General features: G+C 38.7%; 3 protein-coding genes across 4 annotated transcripts; 1 reads left to right on the top strand and 2 right to left on the bottom strand.

Moving 5' to 3' along the window:
• Positions 1 to 155: 155 nt before the first annotated feature.
• kif20a (kinesin family member 20A) lies at positions 156 to 5776 on the bottom strand. The gene is made up of 19 exons (XM_004076352.4): positions 5551 to 5776; positions 5154 to 5333; positions 4841 to 4951; positions 4632 to 4751; positions 4415 to 4553; positions 4152 to 4327; positions 3977 to 4076; positions 3629 to 3841; positions 3417 to 3528; positions 3268 to 3342; positions 3050 to 3190; positions 2779 to 2947; positions 2538 to 2690; positions 2202 to 2341; positions 1902 to 2004; positions 1591 to 1789; positions 1416 to 1507; positions 1202 to 1339; positions 156 to 815 (listed from the first exon to the last, which is right to left on the bottom strand). Exons 2-19 carry the CDS (start codon positions 5325 to 5327, stop codon positions 456 to 458), a joined length of 2715 nt encoding a protein of 904 aa, XP_004076400.1. The 5' UTR covers positions 5328 to 5333; positions 5551 to 5776; the 3' UTR covers positions 156 to 455.
• A 324-nt stretch (positions 5777 to 6100) lies between these two features.
• LOC101159936 (cationic amino acid transporter 2-like) lies at positions 6101 to 11516 on the bottom strand. The gene is made up of 11 exons (XM_011483468.3): positions 10987 to 11516; positions 10665 to 10820; positions 10423 to 10579; positions 10180 to 10313; positions 8686 to 8908; positions 8343 to 8479; positions 7509 to 7611; positions 7162 to 7295; positions 6921 to 7087; positions 6633 to 6741; positions 6101 to 6522 (listed from the first exon to the last, which is right to left on the bottom strand). The coding sequence occupies exons 1-11, from the start codon at positions 11354 to 11356 to the stop codon at positions 6437 to 6439; spliced, it is 1776 nt and encodes a 591-aa protein (XP_011481770.1). The 5' UTR covers positions 11357 to 11516; the 3' UTR covers positions 6101 to 6436.
• A 119-nt stretch (positions 11517 to 11635) lies between these two features.
• casr (calcium sensing receptor) lies at positions 11636 to 18792 on the top strand. Of its 2 annotated transcripts, XM_023962755.1 has the most exons (6): positions 11637 to 14802; positions 14878 to 15184; positions 15478 to 16317; positions 16400 to 16630; positions 17031 to 17154; positions 17245 to 18792. In XM_023962755.1, the coding sequence occupies exons 1-6, from the start codon at positions 14618 to 14620 to the stop codon at positions 18357 to 18359; spliced, it is 2802 nt and encodes a 933-aa protein (XP_023818523.1). In that variant the 5' UTR covers positions 11637 to 14617; the 3' UTR covers positions 18360 to 18792. The 2 variants fall into 2 exon arrangements, with proteins under 2 accessions (XP_023818522.1, XP_023818523.1); XM_023962754.1 differs by having other exon boundaries at positions 11636 to 14802; positions 17031 to 18792.
• The last annotated feature ends 3512 nt before the right edge of the window (positions 18793 to 22304 follow it).

Here is a 22304-nt window from a genome sequence, read left to right as displayed (position 1 = left end):
TGAGGACAACTGGATCAAGTTCCTCACCAGAAAAAGAAAAAATACATTTATTTTTCCTTTAAAAACTTACGGCAAGCACTTGGAAATGCCAGTTAAAAAAACCCAAAACGTATAGGTTTCTTCCAATGAATCAGTAACACATTTTTGAATCAAAATAAGATCAAAGCCGTTTCATTTTTATTCAAAACAGTTTAAAAGTTACTGCAAACATGAGCTTCCATTACACTTTACTTTTATTAAAGTCAATGGAATCAGAAATAAACTTTTTTACTTCAGAAGCTTGTACTTTGATGTTCTTACACACATCAGTTTCCTTTTGTCTCCTGCAGCTTTACTGGCTTATAAAGTAACTATCTGGCACGGCAGCAAGTTAAGCAAAAAGCAGGCGATTAACGTATGAGAACAGTATAAAGATAACCAGCAACTTTTCTTTTGAATGATGTGAGAATTTCAGCTCAGTGCTTCGCTCTGACACTACGAGGCGTGAGGACTGGGCTAGGAGGGGGGGTCTGTTGGCGTGACCTTAGAACCCGCATGTATGGGGTGGCGTTGGCTTCTTCGGCGCCGCGGGTGCAGTATCTGGGTGTTGGGGTTCGCGGCGGGAACAGGGACTGGAAAAAGGGACGCTTCTGTGGCGGGCGGTTTTCCGTGTCGCCGGTGGGCGTGCAGCCCCGCTTTTTACAGAAGCCCGATGTGGTGGGCGTGGCGAAGCCCGCCGGTTGCAGCTCAGGGCGGCCCATCTGGGTCTCCGCTTTGCGCCGTAGCTCAGCTTTGACCAACATCAGGCCATTCTGCAGCTCCGTCAGGATCTGGTTCTAAGAAGAAGTCAGTTGGTTAGATGAGACTAGAGGAGGAGATGCGGTTGAACGTGGGGAGGAAGTAAGACAACAGTGCAGCATGCTGTAGTACGCCACCAGGAGAACGTGTTAGAACCCTAGGTTTAGTTTTAAAGATGCCTGTGCATGACAAGGGGTTAAAGAGAGAATTTAGGGGGGAAGAAAGAGATTTAAAGAGAATTAAACACCTGAACAGTTACGTTCTAAATGCTGTAATGATGGCTTGCTCACATCTGACATGAAAAGCTAAGAAAGTGTAATGGCACATATTTTAAGCCTTTTTTTCCTGCTACAGAAGACCGAGCACACCAAGAGAGTCAGAGTGTACAGAGGGATTAAGCTCTCCTGGCTGTAAGCGGCTGTACCTGCTTAACAAGTGTCTCATCTGCAGCCGTTAATGTGTGGCGCAGCCTCTCCCCGCCCGTGTTGCGACAGCAGGCTCTCTCCCCAGACTGCAGCTCCTCTCCCAGCCTCAGCAAGTCCAGACGCAGCTGCCGCAGGTTCTGTTGGAGAATGAATCACCTTTATTCGTACAAATCACAAATGGAAAAAAAAAAAAGAAGTCGACAGTGGACTGACCCTTTGACAGCCCTGCAGCTTGCGCTCAGCTGCACCAGTGACAGTTCCAGCTGAACCAGGCACTTCGGACTGCGCCCTCAGCTTCATTAGTTCTGCGCATTCAAACAGATTAAGACACTCAATATTTAGCCGATTTCACATAACCTTTTTAAACATGCATGAAAAAATGAATTACCTTGAGTCTTGGCGAAAAGCTCGATGCGACACTGTTCAAGTTCAGCTCGCAGTCTGCAGACGTCGTTGGAGCTGAGCCGCTGCGACCGCCGAGGACAATCAGAGTCTCCTAAAGGCTCCAGCATAGAGACCGGTCCTTCCGCTGCCTTCTTTTGTTCTTTTAGAGCTGCCTTTAAAGCCTCAATCTCCTGATCCCGCTCCTATGAAACATCCATACAGTGATTTTAGACACATGGGGGTTACCCTGACCCTCTATGAGGAAACAAAACCTATAACTGTTAAAAAAAAAAAAATAGAAAATCCAAGTCTGACCTCGAGCTCTCGGCTGTAGAATTTCTGCAGATGTTTCTGCAGGCAGGCGATCTTGTTTTCATACAGCTCTTCAATCAGACCTTTCTCAGTCTCTAGGGTTTCCCTAAAAGAAAGCAACTGCTAAGCACCTGAAGCCGTCTCAACAAAGAAAAACGTGTACTTATTGCATACTTTTACTTTTGAGTCACTGACACAAAAAAGAATCATGGATGTAATGTTTCTTTTGATAGTTTAAATTCAACTGACCCCAACTGACTTTTATTGACAACTAATTCTGATTGTTATTCAAAAAACACATACTTGAAACCTTCCTGCATGTTGGTGATGACTTCCATCATCTCAGAGACCACCTGCTCCCTCACGTTGGCCTCCAGAGCCACTTTCTCTTCACGCTGGCGCCGCACTTCTCGCTTTAGGACATCAATTGCTTGCAGCAAAGTCTTAAAAATGTAAAACATTTAAACTATTTAAAAATGGGAACAATTTTTCAGATATGAGATGTTCATCTTAAATATTCCATAACACTTGCAAAATGTTGTAACACTCAAAGTGAAATCAGATTTCTCAGAAGAAAATTACATCTTTTTTAAGGTCAGAGATAAAACAGAACACCAGGAATAGATCCAACACATTTACCTCAGTGTTTAACATGGTGATGTCTCCGTCTTCAACATCACTTTCTTCCTCTTCTTCCTCCATCACAGTGCTTTCGTTCCTGTTGGCCGTTTGCTCACGAAGCATGGACAGAATGTAGGCCACTCTGGTCTTAGTAGATGGGCCGTGGACGAGCTGCAAAAGAACGGTTTTATTTCATTTTTGTCCTTTTATGCAGTGCTAAACCAGTCCAGTTGTCGAGGTAAAGGACTCGTTTTCTGACCTGCGTCGCAATTGCAGAGAACTTGAGGACCTGAAGGGTTTCGTCGTAGGTGGAAGCACATGGGTTGATGTTGACCACCATGCAAGAGGTTCCCCGCCCACAGAAGAAGCCCTGCAGGACGCGCGTCAGTTTGCTGTCCCTAAAGGGTACCACTTGAGGTGGCCGTGATCTATTGACGGGATACAAAATACTTTGAATATCCCTCACTCAACAACTCAGCTCCCACATTTTGTTCTGCTCGGTCCAACCAAAGTGTCAGTTTTACACCTACTTGTTCTGGTTGTGCCTCAGGGCGCTGATACAGCGCCCCAGGGTCATAAGGGAGGTGTTGATGTTGGTGGCTTCCTTCATCCTTTCTCCAAGACGCTGCTCTTTGCAGCGTTCAGATCCGGCCAGATCACACACAGTCAGCCTGGAAAGTGCATGATCAAAACATGGCAGCGCCCAAAATAATGTCACTGAGTTTGAGCTTGCTGCAGCTGAACTTACTCGCTGATTTGCAAAGCTTGCCCTGGAACTGCATCGGGGTGGACGTGCAGAACGCGGATGGAAAAGATGCTGTGGCTGAATTCATGAATTAACCATTAGATATGCTACAAAAAGAATTCAAAACAGAAAACCTCTTGCTGGGGTCCTACCTTCTGCTGGAGTTTTGATTAAGATGAGTGCTGGCAAAGCTCTGGTTTCGACATCCAGCTTTTAAAACCTTCCAGGCTTCTTCTGCGCTCCGCACCTGGATCCAGGTAAGGTCTGTGGCGATGAAAGGGGAAGAAGAACTCAACGTTATGTATACATGTTATACAGTCAAACACAAAGCAGAGACTTGTTCCAGAGGACCAGCTGGTGTTACCTTTCACGTAGGGGTTGCCCTGCTTGTCGTCACTCAGCCGCAGTGTGATTCTTTTTCGGGACTGCAGGGAGAGTGAGGTATCCAGCAGGTCATACAGGAACTCATTGTAGATCTCGAAGTAGGACACCCAGATGGAAAACTGCACCCCTTCTTCCAGGTCGTCCCCTCCACTGAGAGAAAGGCTGTCCGGCTCCAAACACACACTGTCAGTGTCTGCAAAAAGAAAATTTGGTCTAATAGCAGGTGAATACGTTCTTACAGTGGGGGCCTGTAGGAAATGCCTCACTAGATCATATTACTTTCATCTAAAAATGACAGAACTTGTCAACACGTGGCTTTCCTCCTCACCTTCCAGTTGTGTAGTGATCTGAGTTGTGGAGGAAAGTCCTCCAACGCCGCTGTCCCAAACTGTGGTAGTCCCAGCTCGCCGAGACGTTAGATTTTCATCCTGTCAATAACGATAAACACCTCAAATTACGTGTCAAAATCTAAGTATAGCACCATTCTTTCCATTTCTATTTACCTCCTTGAGCAGAGAGTTTTTGCGAATTTCCTCCATCTTGACCTCACTTGAGTCGAGCTGCCTCACATCCTGAGACATCACAGGCTTCAGGTCCATGGCGCTGTAAAGGCGGCCCTGCAGCTTCCTGAACAGGGATACTAGAGCTCGAGGCAGGAGGCCTGCTTCCTGACCGCTGCCTGTAAAATGGCATTCAAAACTCAAATATGGGAGTAAAGGAACCAGATGCTGTGCTGAAAACATCTCAGGGAATGAATAAAATTGACCTTGGATGGTGTAGGTCTTTCCAGAGTTGGTGACACCATATGTATACAGAAGCCTGTTCTCTCCTTTAAGAACTTCATTTATCATTTTCTTCAGCGTGGCATCATAAAACTGTTGCTGCGTCGTTTCTGGACCAAAGATCTTTGGGAAAACAGGAGAAAACAGAAAATTGTGGATCCATCTTTTCTAGAGGTACCATACAGTGTTTGGTTATTTTACCTTGGAGAAACTGAATTTGTGAATGCTCTGAGTGACTCCCTTCTCTGCCGTCTTTGAATTCTGAGACTCTCTTGGAGCTTTGAGCAGCACGGTGGCATCATCTTGGACAGTCACACTGCCCTGAAAGAGGAGCAAAAATTAAGTGTAAAAAGCATCAAAACTGAAAACAACCACAAAAAAGTATTTGTGGAAATGACAACATAACTCACCTGCTCTTCGCCCTGTTCTTTCTCCAAGTCTGTAAGCGGTCGGATACGCAGGAAAACATTCACCTTCTCCATATTCCCTTCATCACAGATTCCAGATTTCTTTACTACTTTCTGAAAAAACACATGAATCAATGATTGCTGCCAAATTTATAGCTTTTTTTCCCTAATATTTTGATAAGTTTGACACTAAACACGCCAAAATTCAAAATATAAAAATAGGAAAAAACAAATTATTTTAACATTTTTGGTGCATAGCGGGAACAAAAACCTTGTGTTTGACCACTCCAAACTGCAAGATTCAGCAGATCCTCACCTGAGCTGCAACAGATGATCGAGGCTCCAGACCAGGAGAAATGACCGAGAGCTCAGGCAGACGCGGCCTGGTCAGGCATCCGTGCTCTGCTGCTGTGGACTCGAACACAGCCATCTCTTCCTCCTCGTCGGATGGACATCCATATGGAGAAGATAAAGAGAACGCCAACGCCATGTTTTCCTGTCACAAAACACACCACGTTCCCGTTATGAGTGTTGTTGGCACTCCCTAAATGAAATTTACAGAAGAATCTATTTTGTATTTATGCTAAACACACACTTACTTCAAATGTTACCTAACATAGCATACTTTGGGGAATTATTGGCACAACTTAACTTTTATTCCTTATATGTTTTGTCATGTCTTGAAAATTCAGGTTTTCAAAACAAAAACTTACCGATTAGCACAGGTCAGATTTAAATTCCTTCGCTTAGATCCCAATGTTTGAAATAGCCAACCTTTCTGTCTCACCTAAATTGTCTAAAGAATTAAACACTATCGAAATATCTGGTAAATCCTCTCCATGGGTTTTCAACTGCGGTTTTCTGGGCTACCGGGCTGTTTACTCCGCCTGAATGCGTTGAAATTTTTTGAACAATGCGCTGCTCTCCTCAGTTAGGTGCTGATTGGCTGCTTGAGGGCGTATGCTATGCTCCAATTGGCTGGAAGCAGAAGACACGGTGTTCAGTTAAAATACTTCCTTCTGAAACATAAACGAAACTTGTGAGTTCCTTTTTCGTTCCTGAAATAAAATGAAATAAAATAAAATAAAACTTGAAAGACAAACAGAAGAACAGTAAAGGCAAACCAACCAAAAAGATCGAAAGAAAGATCGAAATTTTTTGTGCACCGTTTCATTGTTTTTAATATTTATATTAATATTAATATTTTTACTCATTTGCTTTCATTTCCATAAAACAAAAACAAAATTTCACACACAATCTTAAAGGGAACTGAAAGAAGAAAACAAACTTTTTCACCCCCTGTTGCATAATTAGAAGAATAAAAAAATACAATAATTATTACATACTGTATTTAAACATAGCCTGCATATAATCTATAAAGAACATTGGTATTCTTGTGGTTTACATAAAAGCATTCAGCTTAAACACCATCAACCTAAAAAAGACATGAAGATAAATCATAGTAGCATTGAGAAAGAGTTTTTTGTACATACAATAAAGGAAGAAATACACAAAACACAACTGTGAGATATGCACACGGTCAACCAATAAAAATCTTTCCCAGGTCCAGTAATTTCATTCTTTCGTGGCATTAATGCTTTAAAAATGGACTTGGTTCTGTGAATTCTGGAGCCTTTGTTTTTGGACACTGTGCTGAACTCCGTAACAGAAGTAGATGATTAAGCCTAATAAAAAAAAAGACATAAAAGACATCACTAGTGGTTATTCTCATGCAAAACAATGTTTTGAGAAATGTTAAAGCAATATTCAAATTAGTGCAATATTCTTTTCATACCTACAGCCATCCACACTGAATAGCGAATCCAGGTGTCTGATCCAAGCTGAACCATGAGGTATACATTAATAAAAGTGCTAAGACTCGGAAGCAGGGGCACTAAAGGAACCTGCACACATCAAGGAGTGCAAGTGTTATGACAAACCCATGGATATGTGCGAGAATCATTTAGTGAGTTCTCAGTGACAGCTTTCATTTTCAGTTATTTTACTAAGCATGGTTAGTTAGCAGTTTCATCAAAGAATTTCCATCATGAAGAAAAAACAAAAACAAAAAAATGAGACATACCATAAAGGCAGCTTTCGATGTATTCTGTGGCTGTCTCCAGATAATTAGAACTGTGAGAACCAGCATAAGCACAAGCACAATGACACAAAGCAAACTCCACACCTGATGGGTGTGCAGGGCGGTGGCAGCCTCCAGAAGGAAAAGGCTTAAGATGACAGCTAAAAAAACTGCAACATAACATTAGTGTTTGATTAAAATAGCAATTAATATGGTGTTTAGTTTAATTTGAAAAATTACTTACTAGTAAAAAGAGTTAAAAGAGACACATTTTTTGATGTCCGGAATGTTGCTTGAGATGGAGGACTTAACACACCACTTATTGTGAAAGGCTCTGGTTTGCCTGTGATTGAATGTTCATTGAGGTCAACTTGGTACCTTTATGAGGAAGAGCATATTAAGATATGTAGTATTGCATTTAGCTCCAAGAAGTTTTATCCAAACTTTAGCAACAGTTCTGACAGTTATGGTTAGTAGTTTAAAACACAACCTTCATTGAAATGTATTTTCCTGATACACACAGAGAGCTGAATTTTTCATGACTAAATTTAATGTAAGCACCTTTTTCTAGAAAACGTAATAAAACCATACCTTAATATGAGTATGCAAACAGCAACAAGTGTGTAGGCAAAAAGCGTTCCAATCGACATCATATCAACTAGTGCCTTCAGGTCAAAGAGCAATGCCATAAAAGCTGCAAATATAAACAATAGGCATATAAACACACTTGCCTGTGACCTCATTTAATTAAAGTTAAATGTAGATTTAAAGGTTTAAACTTTATATCTGTAATTCTAAATAAATAAAGCAGTGTTTTGGAAAAGAAAAAAATACCAGAAAAGCAAAAGGTCTCAAGGGAAAGACTCCAGATTAGCCATACTTCTATTAAAACAATGGTTTATCTAGTTTATCTTGAAGTGTATTTCTATACTGAGTTTTGCATTTTAGCGCTAAGAAGAATAAAGCATAAATGTACTCGAGTCAGTAAAATGTCTGCGACTTCTCATTTTTGGACAAAGAGAGTTGTTGCAGGAAGCGTACAGCAGATTTCTGAACTGAAATGTGTTCATACTGCACACATTCATAAGATTCTTTCTAGTTAAAAAATTATATTCACAAACAGAAAGAAGGAATCTGTATTGTTCCGAATAAATTCTTGTCTTGTAATTTTAGCCAACTAAAGTTACAATGATCAAGTGAAAAGGCTTGAAAAGTTAATATTATTATGCAGTAGTTCTAAAAGTTTAAAGTGCCAGTAGTTTGGAAAGTTCAAATCCCAGCTTGTTTTATTTTCTCTGGAATTTACGTTAAGTTGTGGTGCTCATAGATAGTATGAATGATGCAAAAGGCATTTCATGGCTGATTGGTTAAAGAAAAACATCCTGCATCTCTATTAAAGTATATCTATGTGATCAGAGTTTTTACCTGCAACAATTCCTGAAGCCAGTGTAGCTATTACAGGACTTTGTCTGTTACTCATTTTACTGAGAGGTTTGAAGAGCAGCCCGTCCCTAGCCATGGCAAAGAGGACACGAGGCATCGGGAACATTGATCCCAGCAAACTGTAGAAGATATATCAAATCCTTTATTTAAACTCTATCACTTATTATCTCATTTTTTGAAAAAGTAATATGTTATGAATAGGCTTGATTTAATATGTATTATCTATTAACTGGGAACTTTAAATTAAAGTCTATTAAAGCACAATAAGCGTATCTGAAAGAGAAAAATTAAAAACCAAAACTAATACATTTACTGTGTTTCTAACCTTGTCGACAGAGCACAAAGGGATCCAACAGCCACTGCATACTTTGCTGGGCCCCAGCCAACGTATGAGAATGCCACAGGCAGTGGGCTGTGAAGGCTGAGTAAACAGTAGGGCATCATGAGAGTCAAAGCAGCAGACACACCAAAATAAGCCAGGAAGCAGATGAGAAGGGATGCCACTATACCAAGTGGAATTGACTTCTGAGGGTTCTGAACTTCCTCCCCTTCAGACAAACAAAAATTTCATTTATTATTTAAAGAGTTATATACTTTAAAAAAAGGTTCACTATGTTAGAAATAATTTATTTTATATACCTTTTGTTAAAAAGAAATACAAAGGGAATGAATAAAACAAGAAACCATTCCAAAGGACGTCATCCAGGAGTGGGCCAGTCTATCCCCAAGCTGACTGAGATGGTCAGAAAACTCCTCAGTTGGGGCGGATGAGGTTCATCCTGAGTACCTCAAGTCTCTGGAAGTCATGTGACTCTTTTGGGTGACAGGACTTTGCAACCTCAAGTGGCAGATGAAGACGTTGCCCCTGGATTGGCATACTGGAGTGGTGGTCCCTTTATCAAAAAAGTGGGAACCAGGAGGATTTCTATTCTTCTTTTTGCTGATGATGCTGTTCTGTCGGCTTCATGAAACCAGGAACTTCTATGTGTTCTGGGGCAATTCACAGTGATGTGTGAAGCAACGGGAAAGAGAATTTGTACCTTTAAGTCAGAGGCCATGGTTTTCCGTCAAGAAAAGATTATTTGGGGTGGAGGGGAGACGTTCCAACCCCAAGTGACTGAGTTTCTGGGGGCTTGTTCATGAGTGAGGAAGGATGGAGGGTCAGATTGACAGGTGGATAGGAACAATAGGTACATTTGACAAAAACAAACCGTGTCTGATAAAAAATAATTTAGGAACTCAGTTTAAATTTGTAGACACAATGAACTTTGATGAATTAGGTGGATAGGTGTCTTCATTGTAGTGATCTGTTGTACTGAAAAGCTGGGTCCAAAAGCAAAGCTCTTGATTTGATGTTCCTACCCTCAGCAATGGGCAAAGGGATTGGGTCATGATTTAAATGATAACATCCCAGGTGAAAGCAGCTGAAATTCATATCTTTTGTAGGGTGGCTGGGCACTTCCTTAGATTTAAGTTGAGAAACTTGCAGTGAGAAGCTCTGAGTACCGCTCCTCTACATAAAAAGAAGCCAGTTGAGGCAGCTCAAGAATTTCTTCCGAATACCTTCTGGGCATTTCCCTGGGGAGGTTTTCAGGGCATGTCTCACCAAGCAGAGGCCCCAGAGAAGACCTAGAATACGCTGGTGGGATTTTGTCTCTCAGCTGACATGGAAGCACTTTGGAGTCTTTAAATGGAGGACATTTCTGTCAAGAAGGAGGTCTGGGCATTTCTGTTTAAACTGCTACTCCTACACACCCGCTCCAGAAAGGTAGAAGGTGGATAGATAGAATGTAAATAATCATAATAACAACTTGTTTACCTGTAGTAGCAATACAGTCAAAACCCACAAATGCATAAAAGCAAGTTGCTGCTCCTTCTAACGTTCCTTCAAAGCCAAAAGGAAAAAATCCCCCTCTGCCAATTCTGCTGGTTTCATTCAGGCTTGTGTCATTTCTGAAATTATTAGATATGATGTCATCAGTTTATTGAAGCAGTGAGGCAAAATATAGCTGCACTGCCAATACAGTTATGCAGACAATACAAAACAATTGGAGGTTCTTACTCATATGATTTCAAAAGAGTGTCTTTGCCAATGTACCAGTTGTTGACGTCCCCTTTTAAGAAGCCAGAGAGGATAACAAACAGCAACACCAGTATGTTAACAGCTGTAAAAGCCTTATTCACAGTGGCCGACTCCTTAACACCAAAGGAAAGAATTCCTGGAGATAAACAAAGAAAACATGTCTCATGACATATTTATGTTCCTTTGCTAAAAATAATAAAAGTGTAGATTATGAAACATACCTGCCAAGAGCATGATAAGCCCAGCTGCAAAGAAGTCTGGGTAAGGGGCTAAACCAGGTAAATCCATTGCAGCTTGTTTTTCCAAAGAAATAGAAATTAAACCCCCAATGAGGTCATCAAATGTCCCACTCCATGCTCTGGCTACACTTGATGTCCCTTCAACAAGGGAAGAAATGCAACATGGACAATTTGTTAGAGCGGAAAAATGCAGTCAAAGGAAAAGGCTTTTTGCCACTTTCTGGAGGCCACTTGGATAACTTTCAGAATAACAGCATCCCAGTGTGTTACACTGAAATGGTTATTGAGTGCTATAAATTTTTACCGATTATATAAGACAGCATCAAGTTCCAGCCAGTGATAAAAGCCCAAATCTCCCCGACCGTCACATAGCTGTAGAGATATGCAGACCCTGTTTTTGGAACACGAGCTCCAAATTCCGCATAACATAGTCCTGCAAAGATGGAGGCCACAGCAGCTATCAGAAAAGAGATAATAATACTTGGACCAGCCACAGTTCTGGCCACTTCTCCTGACAGCACATAAACACCGGCCCCCAACGTGCTGCCGACCCCGAGCGCTACCAGGTCAAGAGTGGTCAGGCAGCGGCAAAAGTTGGACACCTCGCCTTCAGGCTCCAGTGGTTTCCTACGTGACAGGCTCTGCAAGTACAGCAGCACCTTTGCACCAGACATCTGTTAATGCAGAAATGTTGTCTTAGTTACAAGGACTATCCAAAAGAAAACATGTCAAAAGCACAGCAGATATGATATGATCCATTTTGGACAAACTTTACCTTTTTTCAAGAAAGAAAGTAAAACTGCTGATCTAAAAGCTATTTAGTTGTGAAAACAACAGAAACGTATTCTTTATTTTGAAACATTAAACATTTAATCTTTTTTTTTTTTTGGTTTTTAAGAACTTTGTGTTACCCAGAGAAGGGGCTTTAAAATAAAGTGTGGTTTGATTTGATGATGTACTGTGTGTTCTGAATGTAAAAAATGTAATATAATAAAGTAACTGCAACTCTGGATATAGTGGATTTTGTTTAAATCTCAAATCGTATATTGCCCCGACAGCTTGAAAGAATAAAATAAAAACAATCTTTAAAAGCATCAAGTTTAAATAAAAATGTACTAATTCAAGGAAACACAGAGAGAAGTTTCCAAGTCAAAACCTAAATGTTTAAAATTGTTTTTATGAAAAAGATTGAAACTTACTGATGAGTTTTACATTAAAAACTGACATCTGGAGACTATAATGTCAAAAGTATTATTGAAACAATAATAACTAAGTTAAAGAATCAAACAAGAAAGCATTATGATGTAGCAATTTAAAGCAAAACATAAAAGAGACTTGTGCTTTCATTTTTTATCTTTGCTTCAAACAAAGTGTATAAAGATGAAGAACATTGGAGGATTCATTTTCTTTTCCATCTCCATATAACCCATCTTCTCAAGTTTATGTTTTTGGGTCCCAGCTTTTTGGTCCACAGGAACATGTCTAGTAGAGTCAAACATCTTTAAAATCTACAACAGATCTGTGAAAACCTAAATTTCATATAAAAACCCTCCTTACCGTTACAGCAGAATATTCCACCGTGTGCAATAGTTTTGATATGTTTCTGTCCGCTGCGCATGTGAATATATATGCACTTTGAAGTCCTCTCAGCACATTTTTGGCACATTATGTTACTTTTCCAACTAATGTGCCATTTTTGGAGAAGACAGGCTCAAAACGATTCACCTGAACTTGGCAATGGCATGAGAGGCTGGGAGATCTAGACTTTAAAAGCAGAAAGAAGTGAAGAAAACACACAATTTTTTCGCATGTGACACAATCATTGCATTAAATTTCCGTCAGCAACATAATACACTCTTAAGACAGAAACAGGTGTCTTTGTTTTTTGCTTACTTCTTTTTTAAAGTCTCTTTTGAACCTTCTTCCTCCTAGAAAAGCTAAAATAAAAGTATTAAAACATAATTTGATTCATTGGCCCTTTGTTTCCTAGAACCAGTTTAGGTGAGATTTTTGTTACTTCTCAGAGCTGGATTCTGCTGCTTGTAAATCAGCACACTGTAAAGTAAAATTGTTCACAGTGGGGACAAATGCTTGGCAACAGAATGAAGATCAACTCATTAAAGCATGAGGGCTTGTTTGAGGAACATGACATCACAATCCACTGCTTCTAGGGGTCCCTGGTATCACGCAGCTCCTACAACCCCAAATGTTGAGAAAATGCAGATAACACCACATCCTACTCCAGATTTGCTGGCATTTAGATATTTCGAACATTTTAGAGTGGAGTTTTACAGTAGCACACTGGATTTAAATTCATGCTTTTTTTTAAATGTGTGTTAGTCCATAGCTGAATAAACTGTTCTTATGAAATTTTACTTTTCATGCCCGTGTGACTCGGTCCGGGATGAGCGGAGGAAGATGGATGGATGGCTTTTCATGCAGTTGCTCAAAAGGCTTTTGGTTAAAAAAATAAGGTTTTCCTTTTTCATAACTACAAACAATGACAAAGTCCCATAAACTCAGGTACGAATTTAAAATGCTTAGATTGTAGTATTTTTTTCATTCTAGTCAGTTGTTGATGGTAAAACATTCACAAAAACCAAAACATCTAGTACTTTAATGGTGTGCTAACAGTGTAGAATCACAAATCAAAGAAACCCTCTGAGCTTGTCTTGGGCAGTTTACATTGTAATTATGTTCACCCATAGGGAGTAAACTGTGAGTGAACTTCATTTACTAGAGGAAATGGACAAACCCCCTTACTTTCTGTCAATGATTCACCTGGACAAAGAGGTTTGGAAGGTAGCAGCGCTACTGACTTTACTGAACTCAAGAGAGAAACAGCAAATTAGAAGCTCTGAACATATTTGACAGGAATTCATGTGGTAAGTTCTGTTTGATTTGAGTTATATGTTTTATATTTTGATTTCTAAGCTACAAAAAGAAGGACATTGCAGAAGTACGAGCAATCTTGGAAGCAGATTTTAATGTGGTGAGATACTTTGCTGATTTTGTTTAGCAAAAAAGCTTAGTAAGAAGTCATTTTTATATTTTTATTCTTGAAAAAAGAAACATCGGGAATTAATTATGGTATCAATAATTTTTGATGTTGCATTTTGTAGGATAAATTTTTTAAGTATAGGAACAGGGTGTTGAAATGTATTTTTTTTATGTTGTCTACTTTATTTTTCTCTGGTGACAGTGGAATCACTGTCTAATTTGTGACCAACAATAAAGCTGGACACAGTGACTGTGTGTAGGTGTAGTCACTTCATTATCACAGCTCTGCCTCAGCATTTTTCCAGCAGTATTAGCCAGATGCAGAGCTACTTTTCGCCATGGCGACTGCACTTCAGTGACCACATCATGAGGGTGTGAGCTTGCAGGAAGCAGGATCATTAGAGTGTGACTGCACTCTTAACTCATGTTCTAATGCATTTGTTCTGATAGTCTTAAAAGTAGAAAAAAATGTGCTTTTTGAAACAAATTTCAGATTAAAACTTGATTCTGCTAAAATCAGGTAAGTAATCCTCTGAGTATCATTATTGCAATATCAGTTTGTGGCCTTTTAAAATAAAAATAAACCTCTGTCACTTGATTTAATCAATTTACTACTTTGAGCATTTTACTACCTTAAGCATTTGGATTTACCTTCTATGTTGATAAATATATTTTTGTGCAATGGCTGTTGTAAAAAACTGAATGACAGGAGGTTGTTCACTTGTACTCTCTAACACATGGATCATTTGACCATAAGTGACTGTTTTTAATAAATTTAAAGTACAGCCCAGTTGTCCATCAAAAGCTTATTTTGTTTGTTTTTTTAGACATTTTTTGTGGTGAAAAATGAACAGCATGGATTTGCCCTGCAGACAGATTAAAGGGAGAGGAGAATTCTGAAAGAAAACAAATCTGTCCTGTCAAAGAAGACAAAGATGAGACTTTTCCTGTACTACCTGACGTTGCTGGGATCCAGCTTTGTGATTTCAACTTATGGGCCCCATCACAGAGCACAGATGACTGGGGATATTTTGCTTGGTGGTCTATTCCCAATACACTTTGGCGTTGCATCTAAAGATCAGGATCTGGCAGCAAGACCAGAATCCACACAGTGTGTCAGGTAAGATTCACAAGGTTTTTTAATGAATGAAAATCTGTTGAATTTATCTATTTTCTGATTTATATTTACTTTCAGGTTCAATTTTCGAGGTTTTCGTTGGCTCCAGGCTATGGTCTTTGCAATTGATGAGATTAACAACAGTAGCATTCTTCTCCCCAACATCACGCTGGGCTACAGGATATTTGACACCTGCAACACGGTTTCAAAAGCCTTGGAAGCCACGCTCAGTTTTGTGGCTCAAAATAAAATCGACTCTCTGAATTTAGACGAGTTTTGCAATTGCACTGATCACATCCCATCCACCATTGCAGTTGTGGGTCCTGCTGGATCCACAGTCTCCACAGCAGTTGCAAACTTACTGGGTCTTTTTTATATTCCTCAGGTCAGTAAAAAAACATCAGCCATCATTTCCAATTTTTTTTCACATTATCTGAAAGTGTCAATAAAAAATTGAAGTGAAATATAAGACAACGGAAATGAAATGCCATATTATGACATGGGCCTGCAACAGGCTGATGACCTGTCCAGGGTGTTCACTGCCTTTGCACATTTGTAGCCAGGTTAGGCCCTGGCAGCTTCTTGACCCTGAAAGGGATGCAGCGGTTAAGAAAATGGATTAATGGATGGATAGATCTATGACATGGCAATGTAACGTTTGACTATTTTCTTATGCAGATCAGCTATGCCTCCTCAAGTCGCCTTCTGAGCAACAAGAATCAATACAAGTCCTTCATGAGAACCATTCCCACTGATGAGCACCAGGCTACAGCCATGGCAGACATCATTGAGTACTTCCAGTGGAACTGGGTCATTGCTGTGGCTTCAGATGACGACTACGGACGCCCAGGCATTGAAAAGTTTGAAAAAGAAATAGAGGAACGAGACATCTGCATTCACTTGAATGAACTTATTTCTCAGTATTTTGAGGATCACGAAATTAAAGCTCTTGCTGACCGGATTGAGAACTCCTCTGCTAAAGTCATTGTTGTCTTTGCCAGTGCTCCAGACGTAGAGCCTCTAATTAAAGAAATGGCCAGTAGAAATTTTACAGATCGTATATGGCTGGCCAGTGAAGCGTGGGCAAGCTCCTCCCTCATTGCCAAACCAGAATACTTGGACGTTGTGGCTGGGACAATTGGCTTTGCTCTAAAGGCAGGCCACATTGCCGGGTTTAGAGAGTTTTTACAGCAAGTCCACCCTAAGAAAGACACTCACAATGAATTTGTCAGAGAGTTTTGGGAAGAAACTTTTAACTGTTATTTGGAAGACAGTCCCAGACTTCAAGAAACTGGGAAGGGCAGCACTACGTTCAGACCTTTGTGTACTGGTGAGGAAGACATCACCAGTGTGGAGACCCCCTACTTGGACTACACACATCTACGGATCTCCTATAATGCTTATTTGGCAGTATATTCAATTGCACATGCTCTGCATGACATACTCACCTGCAGACCAGGACAAGGACTTTTTGCTAACAATTCTTGTGCAGACATCAAGACGATGGAAGCATGGCAGGTAGATATTGGGAGCAGAATTAAAGTTTCTAAATACTGGATTTGCTGAAGTGATTCTAACGTTGTGTTGCTTTTTTTCACAGGTGTTAAAGCAGCTCAGACACTTGAACTACACCAATAACATGGGGGAAAAGATGCATTTTGATGAAAATGCAGATCTGGCAGCAAACTACACCATCATAAACTGGCACAGATCATCAGAAGATGGCTCTGTTGTCTTCAAGGAAATAGGATACTACAATGTTCACATCAAACGCGGAGCCAAGCTTTTTATCGAAAAGAGCAAGATTCTCTGGAATGGTCATGGTTCCGAGGTTTGTGAACTTGTGTTAGGAAAAAAATGTTTCTGCAATGTTTTATGGCCATTGTACAGTTTGGAAAGGTTTCTTGAAAGGCATTCCCACCAAGGAAAGAAAGTTTTTTAGCCATCCAGATGCATACATCTTAGTGACTGTGGCTTACACAAGCATTATAAGGGATTTTGTTCATGTTAAACTTGAGATGACACTGCACATTGGTTATTTTATTCTAGAGCTCCCAAAAATCCAGTCTGAGTGTATTTTTAAGGATGATTTCCTGCTAGACTGAGTTTGTTTCCTTTAGAGCCTGCTAGGGATTGCCAAAATGAAAGTGGTCTTGTTGTTCAAACTGAATCCGCCCCAGGAGAACATTTTCACATCGATAGTATATTTCTGTCCTTACTATGTCCTGCAGGTGCCATTCTCTAATTGCAGTGAGGACTGTGAACCTGGCACGAGGAAGGGGATCATCGACAGCATGCCCACATGTTGTTTTGAATGCACAGAATGTTCAGATGGAGAATACAGTAATCATAAAGGTATTGAAATGAATAATAATCAAATCCGCTTCACACACTACTCAGATTTTTCTAAAAAAAAAATGTTGTTTTTTTTTTCAATTAATGCAGATTCCAGTGTTTGCACCAAGTGCCCAAATAACTCATGGTCCAACGGCAACCACACATTCTGTTTCCTGAAGGAAATTGAGTTTCTCTCCTGGACTGAACCATTTGGCATCGCTTTGACCATATTTGCTGTGCTTGGTGTTGTTTTTACAGCTTTTGTAATGGGGGTGTTTGTTAGATTTCGCAACACTCCAATTGTAAAGGCTACAAATCGAGAGCTGTCCTACGTGCTTCTGTTCTCACTCATCTGCTGCTTCTCCAGCTCTCTAGTTTTTATAGGAGAGCCACAGAACTGGACATGCCGTTTGCGCCAACCAGCCTTTGGAATAAGTTTTGTGCTTTGTATTTCATGTATCCTTGTGAAAACCAACAGAGTTCTGTTAGTATTCGAGGCCAAGATTCCTACAAGTCTCCACCGTAAATGGTGGGGACTAAACTTGCAGTTTCTTCTTGTGTTTCTGTGCACATTTGTGCAAGTCATGATATGTGTGGTGTGGCTTTACAACGCCCCTCCCTCCAGCTATAGGAATCATGACATTGATGAAATCATATTCATCACATGCAATGAGGGTTCTGTGATGGGTCTTGGATTTCTCATCGGATATACCTGCCTTTTGGCAGCCATATGCTTTTTCTTTGCTTTTAAATCACGCAAACTACCAGAAAACTTCACAGAAGCAAAGTTCATCACTTTTAGCATGCTCATATTCTTCATTGTTTGGATCTCTTTTATCCCTGCATACTTTAGTACCTATGGAAAGTTTGTTTCTGCCGTGGAGGTTATTGCTATTCTGGCATCCAGCTTTGGGATGCTGGCTTGCATCTTCTTCAACAAGGTCTATATCATCCTGTTTAAACCCTCAAGGAACACCATAGAGGAAGTCCGCTGCAGCACAGCAGCACACGCCTTTAAGGTGGCAGCCAAAGCGACACTTAAGCATAACACATCTTCAAGGAGAAAGTCTGGATCATCAGGTTCAACGCCATCTTTGACAATGAGCTTCAAAACTAATGAGGACTCAAATTTAGACATGAATAGGCCACGGGTGAGCTTTGGTAGTGGAACTGTCATGCTGTCCTTGAGCTTTGAGGAATCCAGAAGAAGTTCTATGTTGTAAAACAAAGACGTGTTTTTGTCAGACTTGGGCTACGTTCATTCAGTCTTGGCAAATCAGTGCAAATGTGTGTGTGTACGTAGAGAATGGACAATACATTTGCTCCGATGAAACTCAAGCTCTTCAGAAAATTGTACAAGGAACCCAGCACAGGCATCTGCAAGAGGAGCATCATTAGGAACAAAGATACCAGCAGCCTCACAAAACTAGTTCATAATTCTAGGATATCAAAGGAGAGAACAGTCAAGATGCCTCAACTTGCAAGAAGCTCAAAATCTATTGAAATCATGTCATATTTTGTAAATGTTATCCACAATTGAAGATTTTTCATCTGACTCACTCTTTCAATATAATAAACTTTAACTATTTATGTAGTTGGTAAAAAAAAGTTTCTTTTTGATAATTTGCCTTTAAAATATAAAGTCTTGAAATACTGATTATTAAAAAATAAATAAATACCTTTAATGTTGTTAAAACATTTTATCTTTGAGTTTAGTCACTTTTTTCCCCCTCTGAGTGAAAGGTTAAGCTTTACAGTGTTTTGCTGTACTTTGAGCTGTGGTCTTGTAAAGTGAAGCAAAAACATATTAAATGTACACACAGAAACAATTATTAGAGAGCAAGAGATAATCACAGCAAACTAATTGTTTCTTGGGTTATTGTTCTGTCACAGTTTGAAGTGTTGCGACCGGTTTTCAACAATAATAATAATAACTATTATTATTATTATTATTATTATTATTATTATTATTATTATTATTATTATTATCATGTTAGTTAGATTCGTATTTAAAAAAAACTGTGTTTTAAGCAGGTGTGGTGAAGAGATTTGACTTAAAGACAGGAAGGGAACCATTGTTTTAGATGTCTGGTGGGACTGAGTTCCAGAGTTGAGGAGCAGAGTAACAGAGTTTCTGAAGAGGTTTTTACAGAAAAGTAAAAAGTAGTAAATGTAAAAAATATGAACATTCCAATTATCTTGAATTAAGGTAAACTTTCTCACAGTCCAGTAGTAATATAAAAAAAGCAATGACCAATTTTTAAAGGGCGAGTTTGGTGTTCTTCTAGAAGCATTTTCCATCTGTTGCTTGTTTTTCTCTAGTATCTGACAAAGGCAAACAGAGCAACCCGGCCTCACACATAAATGCCAATCTAACAGCAAGCCTACACTTTACAGTTGTGTATATCACTGTGTAGGAGGCATGGAGAAAAACGGCAATGCTAAACTGTGAATCCTAAACTATTTCTAGAGAATGGATGGATCTACTGGGGAGGGCTTATAGACTCAATCTGAATTTAAATCAACAACATCTCTATTTGTAAGCTTGAAAAAAATCATCAACAAAACCCAACTGAATGATGAACTGATAAAACCTTTGTACACATGTGACAATGTTCCAGTGTCCATACAGGAAATTACAATCTAGTCTGACCTGTTTTTCATTCTTAATACTGACATTTACCTGCAACACTGCTGTAAAACTACCCCTGGGATGGATTTCAGCATTAGCAAAAAACTAGTGATGTTTCAGACTATTGTAAACAAGATACAGTGGGTTTCTACAGTTCAGTTTCAATTTTTTTTATTTCAACAATTGTAAAGGAAAGTTATGATAACCTTAATTTCCAACAAAACCCTGCTTATTTCAACAGCTTACCTACAGATTTAAAACACTTTACATAACTTAGATTTCCAATTTTGGTTCAAGTATTTAGAAGCTCCGTATCAACAAAAAAGGCAAATAGGTTTGTGAGCCGTCCATTCTAACTGCAGTAACAATATGAGAAGCAAAAAAGTGACGTTAAGCATTGCCAGGAAGCAACCACTTCCTGTATTTTAAAGTGAACAGATCAAGCAAAAAAAAAAAAAACTTTTTGTTTTTTTCCTTTTTATTGTAAAGTTAAGTTGTGTTTAGTTTAAGAAAACTGAACAAACAATTCTTAACCGTTTGGTTCTGTTTCAGACATTTTGGTTAGCCATTGAGCTATTTTTTTAGTCACTAGACATATGATAAAGCCTTTCTAACAAATGAACCAAAATTACAAAGCTAGGATATGCAAGCACATTTTCCACCTTGTTGTGAGTCATTCCAAAGAGGATGTGTCTTGTTTTCCTTTTTCAAGCAATCTTTTTTTCAGGTGGAAAATGTTGTTAAAATTTCAGCTATTTTTGCTGCTAAAGAGGCAAAGGGGCTGTTGGTTTTATTCTAAGAATAAATGTACAGTGATTTGATTTGGAAACTTTGGGCCGAACAAAAAGGTTGAATGCTAACGTTAATGCAGAGGGTAAATATTTATGTCGATGAAATGGAAATTATATCTAAACGAGCAAAAATATGGGAAAGAATTTTGAAGAAAAAAATATTTTGTATTTTTGGAAGTGTCATACAAAAAATACATAAAATACAATAAAAACACAAAAACATTTGCAAAAAGTTTCAAAAGTCAAAATCTTATAAGAGTTAAATATTAAGTGAAACCTCTTTAAAATAGCTAATTAAAATAACTAGTTATATGGTGTAAAGCACGTCTAAATCAAAAACTACTTGTTTTGTTATTCATTTTTAATGACTTAAAAAAATAACGGATTTAAAATGTATCAAAACATTGAAATAAAAAGCACTTGGCAGCTGAAAAACCTTTTGATTTTTTAAGAACTTAACATAATCAAAATAATATTGATATTAATAATAATCAAGTTGTCATTAAAAATGCTGATAACATTTTTTTTGAAGGTCCTTTAGTCTTTAATAGATTATTTTGTTTTCCTCAATAAACTGAACATAGGAATTATTTTATTGATCCCATGCTTTTGTGCTAAATATTTTAGCTCACAGCTATGTGGCAAAAACAAAATCCTAATGAAATAAAAACACAATTTAGACTTCTTTTTTTTAACTTTTAAATACCTAAAACATTAACTCCTGCACCCAAAAACATTTATAGATCTAATAAAGCATTTATAATGAGAGCCAATGGTCACACATGGTAAAAAGAATGCTTTTATGGTCTTCTATTTTCCATGGTGTCATGTACAAGACACTAACACTTGTGTCACCACAGGGATACTGATAAATGCTGTTGGACTAACTCAACCTACCTGAATAACAAGTTACGTTTCATGCCCTCACTTATCTAAATGTGCAAGATTGATTGAATTGAGTACTAATAGATTGCTACTTAAATGCTAATAAATTTGAATGTTACCCTTTATACGTTTTGAAAAAGCATTGTTGCATTGATGCACCTAATACAAAACAGTAAAAATATTGTTGGCACGTCAAAATAAAAAAAAAAAATTTGGCTATAGTATTCTTTAAGATTCTTAAAAATATGAACCTGCCATGACCCTGATGAAATTAATGAATATTTTATATTTTATTTTAAATGAACAAGTAGGTTTAAAGTCACTTGAGGCATTCAGGAGCTTTCGCGTTTAACATGGGGATGACACACTGCAGGATTTTGGCTGACCTGACACAGGCAGTGGAGCAGCTGGTCATTCTCCTTCCCTATGAGAAAGCACTCTAAAGCATAAATGAGGCCAAAAAGGAACATCAGCATGCTGTCTGATCTCTTTGAGGTGAGCTAAAGAAAAATGACTTGGAAGCTTTGCATGCTGTGAACATCTGGAATTAGAAAATAAAAATACTCTTGATTTAACAAAGCAAACAGGGCCACACATTCAAACCAGAACAAGTGCTTTAGGTTTGCTATACTGACTTTGCACTATGCAAAAATTTAACAGAGATAATAAGCAGCTATTTTTTTTACACCCATTTTAAGTGTTTAATATATTTGCGGGATATATATAATATTCATATAACCATTTTGTACAGTATACATTTCTTTGGATTGAAAATATACCCTTGTATATCTCTCACTTAAAGTCCCACTCCGATTATCTTTTGCTTTAAACTGAAAGTGTTCCCAATGTTTTATTATTGG

The sequence above is a fragment of the Oryzias latipes genome, chromosome 14, assembly GCF_002234675.1.
Source record: "Oryzias latipes chromosome 14, ASM223467v1".
Taxonomy (NCBI): domain Eukaryota; kingdom Metazoa; phylum Chordata; class Actinopteri; order Beloniformes; family Adrianichthyidae; genus Oryzias; species Oryzias latipes.
This window is presented reverse-complemented; position numbering and strand designations above follow the sequence as displayed.

Coding starts and splice junctions, on each gene's coding strand:
- casr (XM_023962754.1), top strand. CDS start 14,618: ATGAGACTTTTCCTGTACTACCTGACGTTGCTGGGATCCAGCTTTGTG. Junction 14,803..14,877: donor GAATCCACACAGTGTGTCAG/GTAAGATTCACA, acceptor ATTTACTTTCAG/GTTCAATTTTCGAGGTTTTC. Junction 16,318..16,399: donor AGACGATGGAAGCATGGCAG/GTAGATATTGGG, acceptor TTTTTTTCACAG/GTGTTAAAGCAGCTCAGACA.
- LOC101159936 (XM_011483468.3), bottom strand. CDS start 11,356: ATGTCTGGTGCAAAGGTGCTGCTGTACTTGCAGAGCCTGTCACGTAGG. Junction 8,480..8,685: donor CTTTGTGCTCTGTCGACAAG/GTTAGAAACACA, acceptor TATCTTCTACAG/TTTGCTGGGATCAATGTTCC. Junction 6,742..6,920: donor CATCGAAAGCTGCCTTTATG/GTATGTCTCATT, acceptor TGATGTGTGCAG/GTTCCTTTAGTGCCCCTGCT.
- kif20a (XM_004076352.4), bottom strand. CDS start 5,327: ATGGCGTTGGCGTTCTCTTTATCTTCTCCATATGGATGTCCATCCGAC. Junction 4,554..4,631: donor ACAAATTCAGTTTCTCCAAG/GTAAAATAACCA, acceptor GTTTTCCCAAAG/ATCTTTGGTCCAGAAACGAC. Junction 3,343..3,416: donor AATCAAAACTCCAGCAGAAG/GTAGGACCCCAG, acceptor TCATGAATTCAG/CCACAGCATCTTTTCCATCC.